Source organism: Antedon mediterranea, chromosome 5 (genome assembly GCF_964355755.1).
Source record: "Antedon mediterranea chromosome 5, ecAntMedi1.1, whole genome shotgun sequence".
Taxonomy (NCBI): Eukaryota; Metazoa; Echinodermata; class Crinoidea; order Comatulida; family Antedonidae; genus Antedon; species Antedon mediterranea.
In genome coordinates, this window is record NC_092674.1 from 26,886,230 (window position 1) to 26,899,280 (window position 13,051).

General features: G+C 31.3%; 1 protein-coding gene across 6 annotated transcripts in view; it reads left to right on the forward strand.

Annotated features, from left to right (window-relative positions):
- Positions 1 to 13,051, forward strand: part of LOC140050149 (protocadherin Fat 1-like) — an 88,016-nt gene that overhangs the window by 6,245 nt on the left and 68,720 nt on the right. For all 6 annotated transcript variants that reach the window (XM_072095209.1, XM_072095210.1, XM_072095213.1 and 3 more), the window contains exon 3: positions 11,777 to 12,109. In XM_072095209.1, coding sequence (XP_071951310.1) covers positions 11,777 to 12,109 — 333 coding nt within the window. The remainder of the gene's footprint in view (positions 1 to 11,776; positions 12,110 to 13,051) is intronic.

Here is a 13,051-nt window from a genome sequence, read left to right on the forward strand (position 1 = left end):
TTTTTTGTTGTACATTGCATCGAATTTTGATCTTCGTTCAAGTGTCAGTATCTGCAATGAAATCAATAATGTTCAATGCTCTGTTTCGTGTTAGTGTATCGGTGTACTAATGAAAGAAATGTAATTTAGGTAAAGACTAATTAAGCTACTGATTTCATTACTCGCCTTTTATTGGATGTTTTTCAATGTCGACGGATCAAGTTACTAGACTCAAAATCATCTGCTTAATCGGAAGTTTTAAGTGATTAGTTATATTGCTACTTACTTTTAACAAGAAGATTGAATTTTTTGAGTAATTGTTTCCGTAGTTATTCAGGATTTTATTCGGTTTTATTCTTTTATAGTCTTCCACAATTATGCAATCAGTCTTTTAAATGAAAATAATGTGTTAATGATAATGTATTGTAGATAAAACATGAAGCAGATTGCTTTATTTTATAGCCAATTTTCATTTTCTGGCTTTGGTTTAAAGTATTGAGAAGATACTGTACAGTTTATACAGTGTTTTCTCCAGCATTTGACCTCACAAAATGTTTATTTTCCGCCCCTTCCTCAAGGATACCTTCCCTACAGTTACAGTAAGTTATGTTGTTTGTTATATCATTAGTAGGCCTAAATTGGTACTCATAATATTATTAGCTGGATCATTTAATTACAGTAGATCTTTCAGATAAAAAAATTGACGTTTGAATATGAAGATGCTGTCGACTTTAGAAACTGTCGAATGAAAAAAAAAAGTTGTTGTGCTGCTCTTGAGGACAAGGCATCTATGTTGAACACAAAATCTTTTAAAAGCCATCGGCATTCAACTGTTTTTAATCATGATTACAACGTTGCTGGTCCAATTCTATGCAAATTTATATCAAAATTTCATTTCAATATTGTTATGAATTGAGAAGGTGATTCGGCCTAAGGCTTATCAGTAAGCCAATGACTGACGTACTGTATGTACGTTAAAGCTGGAGGTATTTAGTGGTGTCTGTTGAAATGACGCCATGTGGTCCCTAAAGAGTGAAACCGAGTAAGAGTTCTCTGCTTCCTTAGATCGCCACATCTTGGGGCAATAGTGTTCTAACTGAAATGTATTTAAATAGCTTTAGAATTTTGTTAAATGACTCCATCTTCTATTATATCAACCTACTGTACAGTTACAAATTCTATTTTTTGGAAAATTTACTGTGTAGTACAGTATTGACTACATTATTCTTCGTAGGATATGCTGGCTCGAAATGAAGGGATTCTTTCATGAATCCCCACTGCATGTATTGATTATAGCAGTTGGATGTACTCTTCGTACTATTAGAAAATATAATACTACAGGTCTAAGTCAGGTCATCGTTAATGGGATGACCTCACCAGCTGGGCAGTTCCATCAAAATACCATTTTGTAGTCGTTCTGTTCTCACTGAATGTTGCAGCCTTAACAATGCGTTTACTTGTAAGCAATTGATCTTGCCGTACCGTATGTACAGAAATTTAACGAAGTGAAAAGAAGTAAATTAATCAACTGGAAGTCTTTTCAATTCTGGAAAGTACATTTGCTTTCAAAATAACAATTTTGTTGGGTTTAACAATAATTTGAAGGCTAGTCAAGTTATACAGTTCATCGGTCTACCAAAAAGTTCATCAGAGAAATCATTATTTTAATAATATCATTGATAAGAAAACAGAAATGAATAATGTCCTGGATTTCGGTGTTAATTTAATTGACAAGATTTAATATCCGACCTACTCGCTATAATATTGATTTTTGTTTAGCCTGCATTTAATTATTGTAGTTCTACTTCTACGAAGACTGATTTATATCTGAAAAGTAAATATTAAATATCTGAAAAGTATGAAATATTATATTCACAATTTACAGAAGTTTCTATCTAGTCTATTTAGCCTAGTATACAGTACTAACTTGCAGAATAAGAACTAAACTTTGAACGCCCCTCCAAGATTAGACAGTAATTGGCATTACCGAGCTTTGGCAGTTACCAGTACTGTACATTTTGATTATTGTTAAGAGATTTGCAATTTTAAACTATTGTTTATTCAATAAATATTTGGTATAAATTCAATGATTTTAAAAAATATTTTGAAAAAATAATTTCTAATACCGTAGTCAACACATCTGAAAATGACCTATCTCTCTTTGAAATGGCTTTACAGTAGATTTCCACTTTAAAAAAATGTAATGTTCAACAACAATTTTAGAAGCCTAATTGGAAAATGTTACTGTATCTATGATGGTGCAATCAGTCTAAAAAATAATGACACCATTTTGTACACTATATCGGGGTAAAGTCCACTTGATTCATCATAGGCGACAATGTCTTGTTTGTCTTTAGAGTAGGATGTGGTAATAAACAATGAAGTATTTACTTGTACCTCCTGTATGTAAATAGTGCATCACAGTTATAGTAGGCCTATCACCTTTGACCTTTTCATAATAATGAATAATATCCCTAACTTTTAATTACAGTAGGTAATACCTATCTTGTACAATTTATATACCATTATTATACCATTGTTTTGAAGTTTACTATATAATCTTCTAGAGTAGAACTTGGAAGGTTATTACAAAATAGAATAATATGAATATGTGCTGGTACTGTACTGTATACAATGCATTCAAGCCTGTGCCAAGGGAGGTGTAGGATTCGAACAATCCCTCTTTTTTAAGTCTGTATCCTTTTAGAAGCAGCAAAAGTGCTAGTAAATAGGCCTACTGTAGCTAGCTATACTTATGACATTTTGGGGCAATCCTACCACTGGATAGCTAGCAATAGCATGCAAATTTCATCATCCTTCAATCCTAGCTACAGGCCTGCAGTATCTGATTCCTATCCTTCAGTCAGATTTTAAAATAATGAACAGTTTACAATTACATATTGTATTCATCCTCCTAATGATGATGGTCCTTGTAATGGTATAATTGGCTTATTACTAAACCAATGGAATGCTATTATACAACAGACAACCTTACATTTATTAACAGGATGTACCCACATGTTGAGATAGGCATTTTGTGTCCAGACACATTGGAATGAAAATTCCTGAAGAATGAAGTTGTACAGTGGAACAGTTGATTAAAATTTATATACAGTATATTTAATAGCTAGGTTGGCCTTAGAATTTTAAAACATATTCTCCAGACAATGGCTATAGCATAACAACTGAATTGTTGAGACAACTTTTATTCCTTTTGGAAACACATTGGTGTACCACAAAACCTACTAGGTATTGGTTATTCCCCATATTTCCCCTTGTTCAAATATGTTCCTTATAGAGCTGTCCCGTAAATAGGGGTGTCCCCAAAAGGAGGTGTTCGTACTGTAATTGATACTAATGTAGAGCTCAGTACTGTATTTGTTTCTTGAAAAACTGTATATTTTCAATTGCTTGTTTACAATAAGTTTTTTTTATAAAACATTGATTTTGAGTGGGTTTATGATCAATTTGAATAACTAAATGTCAGCTTTAGTACTAGCGTACCTAGCCATGAAATTGCCTCGCTGTCTGAGTGAATGAAATAGTTACAAATTAGGGTTGTTTTATTGTGTCACTTTTCTTCAGCTAAAAATGCTTAGAGGAAAAACAGTATTTTCTCCTCTGGTAGGTTTCCACAATACAGTGCTAATCTGTTTATATTGCTAGCCTTTGAACATTGAGCAACCCTTACTTCAAATAGACCTTGTCCAATTTTGTTCTACCATTCAAACATTATTTGCATACTGTGCTTTCATGAATTTATCAGTCTATTGTTTGTGACAAGCATCAGTCTGTACTCTCACCCCACAGACAATGGGCTAGGCTCGAACTCTGGATGTTCCGTCCTTCACTTCATATTGTCTTAAGTCACTGAACTCTAGGCCCGTTGTTTGCTGCCCAATTAATCATAAAACAAACTGGTATGCTTTATCTTTTGTTGAAATCCAATTGCGGGTAATTAATGAGAGTTTGTCTTGCCATTTCTTCATTTCAACGGTCATTATGTTCATAAAAGAGATTTTTACTTCTCATTGTACGAAATAAAAGCGACTGAAGCAATTTTGTACAATTTCAGATTTTTAGCATCCATCCAATTTTTAAAGGTCAAGTTGGTGCAATTACATTCTAAAAAATATGACATTTAAAAAAAAATGAAATGGGATTTTTTATTCAGAACAAACCGCGATGATTCTTTCCCAACAGGATACGAATACAAAAGTGTCATTTCTATCAAGTAGCTTTCGATTGCTTCTCTTTCTTTACCTTTGTTGAGTGTACAGACACTAATCAGCATTAAATTTACTTTGGCCAATGGGCAGTAAAAACCACAACAGTCAAACTTCCCAGTAACTTGCCCAATTTGCTCAGTCAATTTTTCACAAAAAGTTTGTAAATGTTAACATTTTAATTACCTTAAAATTGAATTCCGGCGAATAAATAACCTGGTTTACTGGCCTGGTATGTCAGTTAAAAATAACCCATCTATTTTTTAAAATAAATTATTGTATTCAGCATAATTTGTCTTGTAATATTTACTGTTATGTGTGGGTTTCTTTTTAATATCAAGAATTCTCTAATACAGTATGAGAAAATGTTAAATTTTCAACTAAAATATAATAGTTAATTATACAACTGTAGGTTTTCATGAGTGATTCTAAGGTCAAGGCCTCATATTTTGTCCAAAACGTGCTTGCCATCTTTTGTGTAAATTAAAGTGTTAAAAAAACTTGTATAATTATTGAAAGACAACGTGTTGGATTAAACACAATGGGAACTAATCCCGTATGGAAATTCTATGATAGCCATTGAATATGTATCGCTTTTGGTTTCAACCAATTGTTTGGCTTGTCTGTCAGGATTAATAAAACACCTTTCATTCATCCATTTCATAAAAAAAAGATGTGTTATTGATGATTTGGGACAAACTGTACCCTATGCTTACTCACTCATAGATAATTTAATGTCAATTTCAAAATTATGTTCAACTACAATTGATAAATGTATATTACCAAGTACTGTATAGTACCAGGGGACCTGTGTATGACATTTTGCAAAAATGTTTTATTTATTATACTTTTATATAGGAAAATGTCTGAATTTAGCCTAAATTAGGGGGTGAGATCTATAGCAATTAGCATTCATTCAATACAATTAAAAGTACTGTACAGTATTAGATATCATTGCTAGTTGAACTTATCCATTAAAAAACTTTTAGAAAATTATGTACAGTACTGTAGTAAATTAAAATGTATGATTTTGCGCAAGTTTTTACTATTGTAATAACTGCTTTAAAGTACACATTTAGACCTTGAAGAATATTAATATATCATTTTAATAACAATTATAATTGGGATAACAATACAATATACTGTAGTGTAGATAATTACTTTGTTGCCTACTACTACCAGATGTAAGGATTAGTACCTGGATTTCTGAGCTTAATTATTTCCATAATCAACGCTTTCTAATATCCACCCTTTCATTCATTCTATTGAGGCTTCCCATGTGGTACCCTTGACCTCACTTGACCCCATTGCGACTTCTTGTATCTTTCCCATGATGCACAAAACAAAGAAAGAAAATGAAATTACTCTCAGCTTTGTATCCCTTCTGGGAATTCTTCATAAGTGGATGTTTTTCATCAATGTTTTATTGTCATGTACTTTTGCTCTCTACTTTTTGTACTTTTATCAAATATTTATAAACTTTGCATAATAGATTGTGAAATAGAATTCTTAACAAATCTGTTTTTTTACAACTCAACCCTTCCTAACTGTATTGGATACAAACGCAATTGTACAGTACTAATAATTTCTTTATTAAATATTATGTACAGTACTGTATACCATAAAATGTACATTGATTCTTCTCGCACAAATAAATACATACGAATAAAAGCAATTGTATAACATTCATGCTTAGGACAAATTGATATTGGGTGTTTTTACTCAAATGTATTGCTTTTGGTACTTGGTTTTTAGTTGTCTTTTGACAAATTTTATCAAGAATTCTTTTAGCATTCTGATAATATTGAGGTCCAAATATGTTTTTTAAAAGGTACAGTAATCTTATTGTTGATGTGTTAACAAGTATTTTTCTTGTGATGTGAAGTCAGTATATGTTTCTCTTTTTATAAAAAGGTACTATTTCTCATGATATTCATGGATTGCTATAAGCATGTCATGAACTTAGGGAAAAAATTTTAATCCTGATGCTGAGGACAAGGTGGCAGTGATCAGTTAGCAAGGCATGTAAAATGACAAAACCTTAATCCCTTGTATCCACCGCACAATTCCCAAAGCGAGCATCAATTGCGGGTGGTACAACTATCAAGATATCACAGGAAGACAAGTCCCTAGCTACTTTATCTCTGTCATTGTTTTTAAAGGCAGTTTCGCATCTAATTAGTCAAGAAGAAGCATAATAAAAATATAAAATCAGACAAGAATGTCACATCAAGTGACAATGACGTTTACAATTTAATTACACATTGCTTTTAATCACTATCATGTGGATATACTTTGTTGCCATGATAGAATATGTTAGCTAGACCGAAAATGTGAAAACTTTATACAAAGCAAGGAATGCAATAGTTACAATGTCAGTTGTTTCATATCCATTTTTGTAAAAGTACTTTCCATTTTTGTACTAATTCCAAGCTTTTAGCTAGTTTAATGGTGATACTAATGGATACAGTAATTTGTACGGGATGGACGCTAGTGACCGTAGTATTACGGATTTAACACACATTTTAAAAATCCATATTTTATTCATAAATTATGAATTCTTTGCCATTATAATTGTCTATTCTGTTGCCTTTGTTAGACCAAATAATTTGCTTGTTTTTAATTAATGTTTTTATTGTTCTTTGTATCTGCATCTGTGTAAAATTTCAGTTACAAACTTGATTGAATAGTATTTCAAAATCTTTTCTAAATATTTAAATTCCATTTTAATTGTGAATGTTAATTTGGGGAAATAGATTAGTCAAATAATTTTGATCTACAACCTATTTCTTTAAAGTCTGTTTGCACCCAGCCTACAATAGTAGTAGTTAGTAGTAGTAGTACAGGAATTTTCCCTTCCCTCATCCCTAAAATGCCTTTTGATACTGTACAATACCTCCTACAATAGTTTTTAATGTCTCCCACCCCTTTTAATGTATTTCTATTTTGCTTATTTTTCTTAAAATTATCTATTATTAGTTTTATTTCTAAAAATTAGAATATTAGGTCATAGAAACTGTTAAACCATACTCGGTTCAGCCAAGCAGAATGAGCTCAAACACCTGATGGGAGGAGGAGTCTTATTACTACCTGCATATTCATTCTTCGCATTTTTGCTTTGAACCGAAGTTGCAAGTCATCGGAGCAGAAAACGGTTTACAAACTGATCAGCTTCAGATATCGGTACGACTGGAATAACACGGTATCATTTTTAAATAAGATACTACGAAAATATACAAAGCTTAAAATGTATTGTAATTATATCCAACTCGTACTTGGCAACTTTACTGAACATTATTGTTTAAGTTGAATAAAACCATAACAGTAAACTCCATATTTAGGTATCCATTTAATAGGGTGTCCCTTGAATAGGGGTTGACCTTATTCAGTTCACAGAAATATATAGAGGGTTTAATGGATAGTAAAAGAGAGTTTTTATTTATAGAGAAACTGATGTTAGATTTTTAAATTAAATTTTTTGCTTTATTTGTTGTAAAATCGAGTGTAATTGGTGTTAATTCATCCATGTTAAGTGCTTTTCCGACAGCGATCAATACACCCGGATATTGGACCAATAGGTAGTCTTTGTTTTTAACCAATTACTGCACTGATTGCTGCATCGCATCTGGATAATCTCGTATTGCTAACTGTTCAAATCCCGTAAATTTGCTTTTTATTTTATAACATTATGCATTCATTTTTAACATCAAAGAGAAATTGAACAGATTTACTGTAGCTATTGGTATTAGATTTTTTCAATGGATTTAGTATACTGTTGAATATTTTAGTTAATTTCTCTCTACGAGATTAGTGAGCACAAATAAAAATATGGTTAAATATTTTGCATTTGATGTACCGTGATATAATTGAATGAGTCCCATTGATTTATGTTAGATTTCAGTTAACAAAGATTAGTAATTAGTAATTTCACACCCCCTAATTTTACCAAATGCTGTACTGTACATGCAGTCAGGCCATTTAGGATATTTCTGTAGGTCAAATGGTAAATTTGTATAATTTGAAAAGAGATGATTCCTAATGATAAATGCTGAAATATTTTATTCTATTGGTGGACTTTTTAGTGTTGATTCCTCTAGTTTCTGAAAATCAGTTTCATCAATTAAAAAAACATCATTAAATGACAAAAGAACAATGATTAAAACTGTTTTTTGTAAGAAATATTACCTATTTATAGTATACCATGTTTTTTTATTGATACTGTAGGAAATGTAACTACCGTATGAATGACTGATCCTAATAATAAACTTGATAATAGTTGTTTATTATTGGATTTATTTATTTATAAGTTGGATCCTTGTGATTTATTTCCTAAAACATTTTCTTTAAATTGAGAACAATTAGGAAATAATAGCCTGTTAATTAATGATTGTCCAGTCAATAGGTACAATAGGAATTTCCTGGATGAGTCATTGGCTATGAGAATAATAGGGTGAATAACTTCCAACACCCAACACCTTTCAATTAATCAAACTATTCTTGGTTAATTAGTTAAAAGCTACAGGTGAATATTACTCAAACAAAGAAATGATTTATGCATTTTATATTAGGTAAAGGTGGACTGACTTAGGTTTTATTGTTTTCATTTTATGTTGTGGTTTCTTGGGCGGTGAATTACTTAAAACATTTTTTTGGGTTATGCCAATATTTGCGGCAGACAAATACCTTCATAATTATTAAATTTATGAATATATTTCTGGTAATTTAGTTTGTATGTAAATTTGCAATATTTTTATTGCATTAAATTTAAAGATTTTGCTATCTTGATGGTTGCTCGTTCTTTGTGCAATAGGAACAAAGATATTTTGCGCAATTTGAAATGCTGGTTTAGCTTAATACAACAAAGCATACAGTACACTGCATTGTTATAAACAATCATACAGTTTTTATGTTTGGTTTTTCTTTGAAACATTTATATATTTTAAAACAGAACATTTGACTTTCAAGTTTCATTATCCTTTTCTGACTATATAGAGAGAAATATATCGAATATGGATCCATCCGCTCAAGAAGTTGGATCAGCATTAAAATATTATTTTAAAAACTTGCTCTTCTGATTTCACTTACTTAAAATTGTATCACTACATATAACCATTGATATTATATGAACATGTTTTTAGTACTGTACATCAATAATATTCATTATCAGTTTACCTCCTTGAGTGCCAGCTAATCGGAAGTCATGCAGATAAATGTTGGCCAATACAGGAAATAATCAAATTGTATTGCCTTTACTTGACTTAGCCAAGCTGGAGGTGTGGCCCCTTCTCATGGGGATATAGTAAGAAAGTTGTGAGGTAGATTCAAGTTGAATGTCTGCATTTTAATGACTTCTTAAGAGTAGATCGGTATGTTCACGGTTTAATAGCTAGTAAACTTCTCTATCACAAGTCACATGGTATGTTGTATAGCTTGGTTCAAACAAGAGGACATAACGTACACAAGAAATGCAGTCATAAGTATTTGAATAATTGGTCAAATAACCACCTTAGTAAATAGCAAGATATTGAGCAGTAATATTAAATTTATTTCTAATTTGTTTGTAGCCCCTGCCTATATTTACTTTATTTAACATGAATAAAACATTAATGGTTAATATCAAAATCTAGCGGAAGCAAAAAAGGAGTAGTCTATAATTAGCAAGGTATCTGGTACAGTAAGGAAGGGGTTGCAGCAGTTTGGAATGTTAGGTTCAAGTTAAGTTTGTCAAGCTCTATAAAATATATACAGTACCTTAAGTAAACTCATTGATACCCGAACATAAATATATTGCTGAACAAAGAAAAGATGTTGGTCAAAATAATTGGATGGTTACTATTGCGCAATGTCAGTCTACAGTGACTATCATTATAGCAGTCCCCTACTATTAGAATTCCTAAGCAATATGGAGGCCACAGGTAGAACAAGGTCAAATTCCTTCTTCTTCCAGGTGTGAACATTCATCTTTTTGTTGTTTTTAGGGAGGTAACATTTCTTAAAAATCAAAACAACTGAGTCCCTGCTCGTTAGTTAATTTATACAAACTATATTGAAAAGTTTATTTAAAAATGTACTTGAATTTGGTTGATTCTCCAATAAAAAATTGTACACTTCAAACTGCCTTTGAATTAGGCTTCATATTGCGACACAAATCACCGTATTATGAACCTGTGGTTTAGACGTAGTGAGCTGGCTGAGGTTTTACGCATGCCTGCCCACGCGTCTTATACTATGAATCATGCCGTACACCTTGCTGATTCTTACAAACTAACGAGAAATATGATTCAAAAGGTGAGACGTGATACCAAAGAGATGAGCGCTCGGTTTGGGGTATTTTTCTGGCATTTGAAGAATCTTACATTTTTTGCACCTGTAGTATACAAAACACCTTGTGAATAACCTTAACTTAATGATACAAACTTGCGATTTAATCTGAACTAAGTTTCTTGTCCTTTGTTGAGCCCATTGTATGCATCTCATATAACACCTTCCATTTACATACAGAAGAAGGGAATTCAAAATTTTGTTAAAGATAGAAGTAGTAGATACATGTAGGTAGAAAGATGTTTTACTGTCTTTAACGTAATAACTCTTAATAGTACTTCATACATTAGAATTCTTGGTCAAAGTGGAAGTTGTTTACTGGTGGGATGCGAGTAATTGAAATAATTTCTAACAATTTTAAAGCTATAATAGTAGGCGTATTAAATTGGAAGCCTGGAAACACATGGTACTGCTGCGATAAGTTTGAGGAGCTAGATCCACTGATTATCTACTCAAAACTGCTCTCACAAATGCACCAAATTACTCCAGTAGTTTTTACAGTTTTCTATAGTAAAATTCTAAATATACACGTTGATTTAATAGAAAAAAGCATAAACCATCATATAAGTAGTTTCAGAAACATTTCCATTAATTTTTCTTTCAAATTTAAAAAACAGATTTTTTTAGAAGTACGGTAGTGGTATTAGTTTGAAGACAGCTTTATGAGAAATTAGGTTACAATGTTCTTGTTACAATTTCCTCTTGTTGATATCCATGTTATTTTGTGTGGCCTTGTTAGATAAAAAGATTATGTACCGGTAAGCCTACACAATACATGAATAATCACTGATTCTATTTTAATTCAAATTAAGTCAATGTTTCTTTGTGAATACAAAAGTTATTTGGACGAGCGATCAGAGTCCATTGTGTAAATGATCAAATGCTTTGTGCAATTTGTAAATGTTTGTAAAAAACAATAAGAACACAAAGAAACATACTGTACTAAACTGGTTGTTACTAGTATTTGAAAATAAACACAAATTACAGTACTTTTTGTAATGTGTAGCTGTCTCATGAGTATTTTATTATTTATAAATGAAATTTAATTAATTTAATTTATGAAATGTTTGTTATTGTCATTTTCATTCGGTACTTGCATAAAAACAGAATGATAAAACATACAAGGATGACCCATAAACTTTTTTCCAATGCCTGTGTCCTCAGAAACAAAAAATATTTATATAATACAAAAACATTGACAAATGTAATAGCCAAAGTAAATAATTTTATGAACATTATTATTTTTACAGGTGTCATACGTACTGCAAGTCCACTCGATCGTGAATCTACGCCACACTATTGGTTAACAATCTACGCACAAGATAAAGGAGCTGTGCCACTCCATTCAACGATAGAAGCGTACATTGAAATTTTAGATGTTAACGATAACAGTCCGCAGCCCCTTCTACCAGTGTACTATGCCGAAGTAGCTGAAAAAAGTCCCGTAGGTCGTTCAGTCATCAAAGTGACCGCTGAAGATTTGGATTCATCTTCCAATCAGCAATTGGAGTTCTCCATAATAGATATCTTGAACGCAAACAATGATAAAGTTAATGGTGTATTCACCATTGATCCAACAACAGGTAATACTTTGTTGCTTTTTTTTAGCTAAAAATCGAAAAATTTATTTGTACAGTATAATTTCCTTTCCTAGACTATGGGAGCAAATACCAAATGACATAAAAGATTAAAAAACAATTTCAATATTTAAGGCTGCAAAACAAAACACTATATTTCATGTTATGTATAGTTTATTTGTATTTTTCTTGTACCGGTATATATGGTTTTATCTTAACTGTTTGTATTGTATGGAGTGAGTGCAGAATCTGTTTGGGCTTTAGCCTATTCTCATTCCAGGTTATTTTTACATTGATGACCGAGTAAATATTATTATTATTATTAAGTGTGTGACGTTATAACTATCATTTTTCTAAACAATTAATGTTAATTTGTTATATTTTTGATATTACATGGATTTGTTTTGATAATATTTCAAATAAAAAATATAATCAAGTACAAGATTGATTACATACAAAATAACAAATCGGTACAAATTTGATAATTTTTCTAAATCCAAGTGGCTGTTATTATTCTTTTCATGAGGAAAAGATTAACATGATTTGAAAATGGATTGGTTGAAATTTTTATTACCGGTATACATGACGTAAGGTGTTGTTTTAATATGGTATATCTATGTCCACATCACTTCTTTTAATTAAGCCTATATTCAGCTGCGGTCTTCACTTAAATATTTCCATTAAAAAATATTTCCAGACTCTCCCTACAATTAAGAATATTTCCCAATTTATTACAAATTTTTCAGCTGTAACAATCTTATTTAGATCTTAAATCGGGGCTGGATTATTTCCGGTTTATTTAGCTTTTTCAGCCACGCTCCTTATTTTGTAAATATTCTTGCTTTTGCATTCATCAAGGCCAAGGTAAAATGCTTTGTTTATAAGCCTTCAAAGTCTGAGAAACAAACAACACGACTGCCACCCAATTTCTTTATTTTTAGTTAGTTG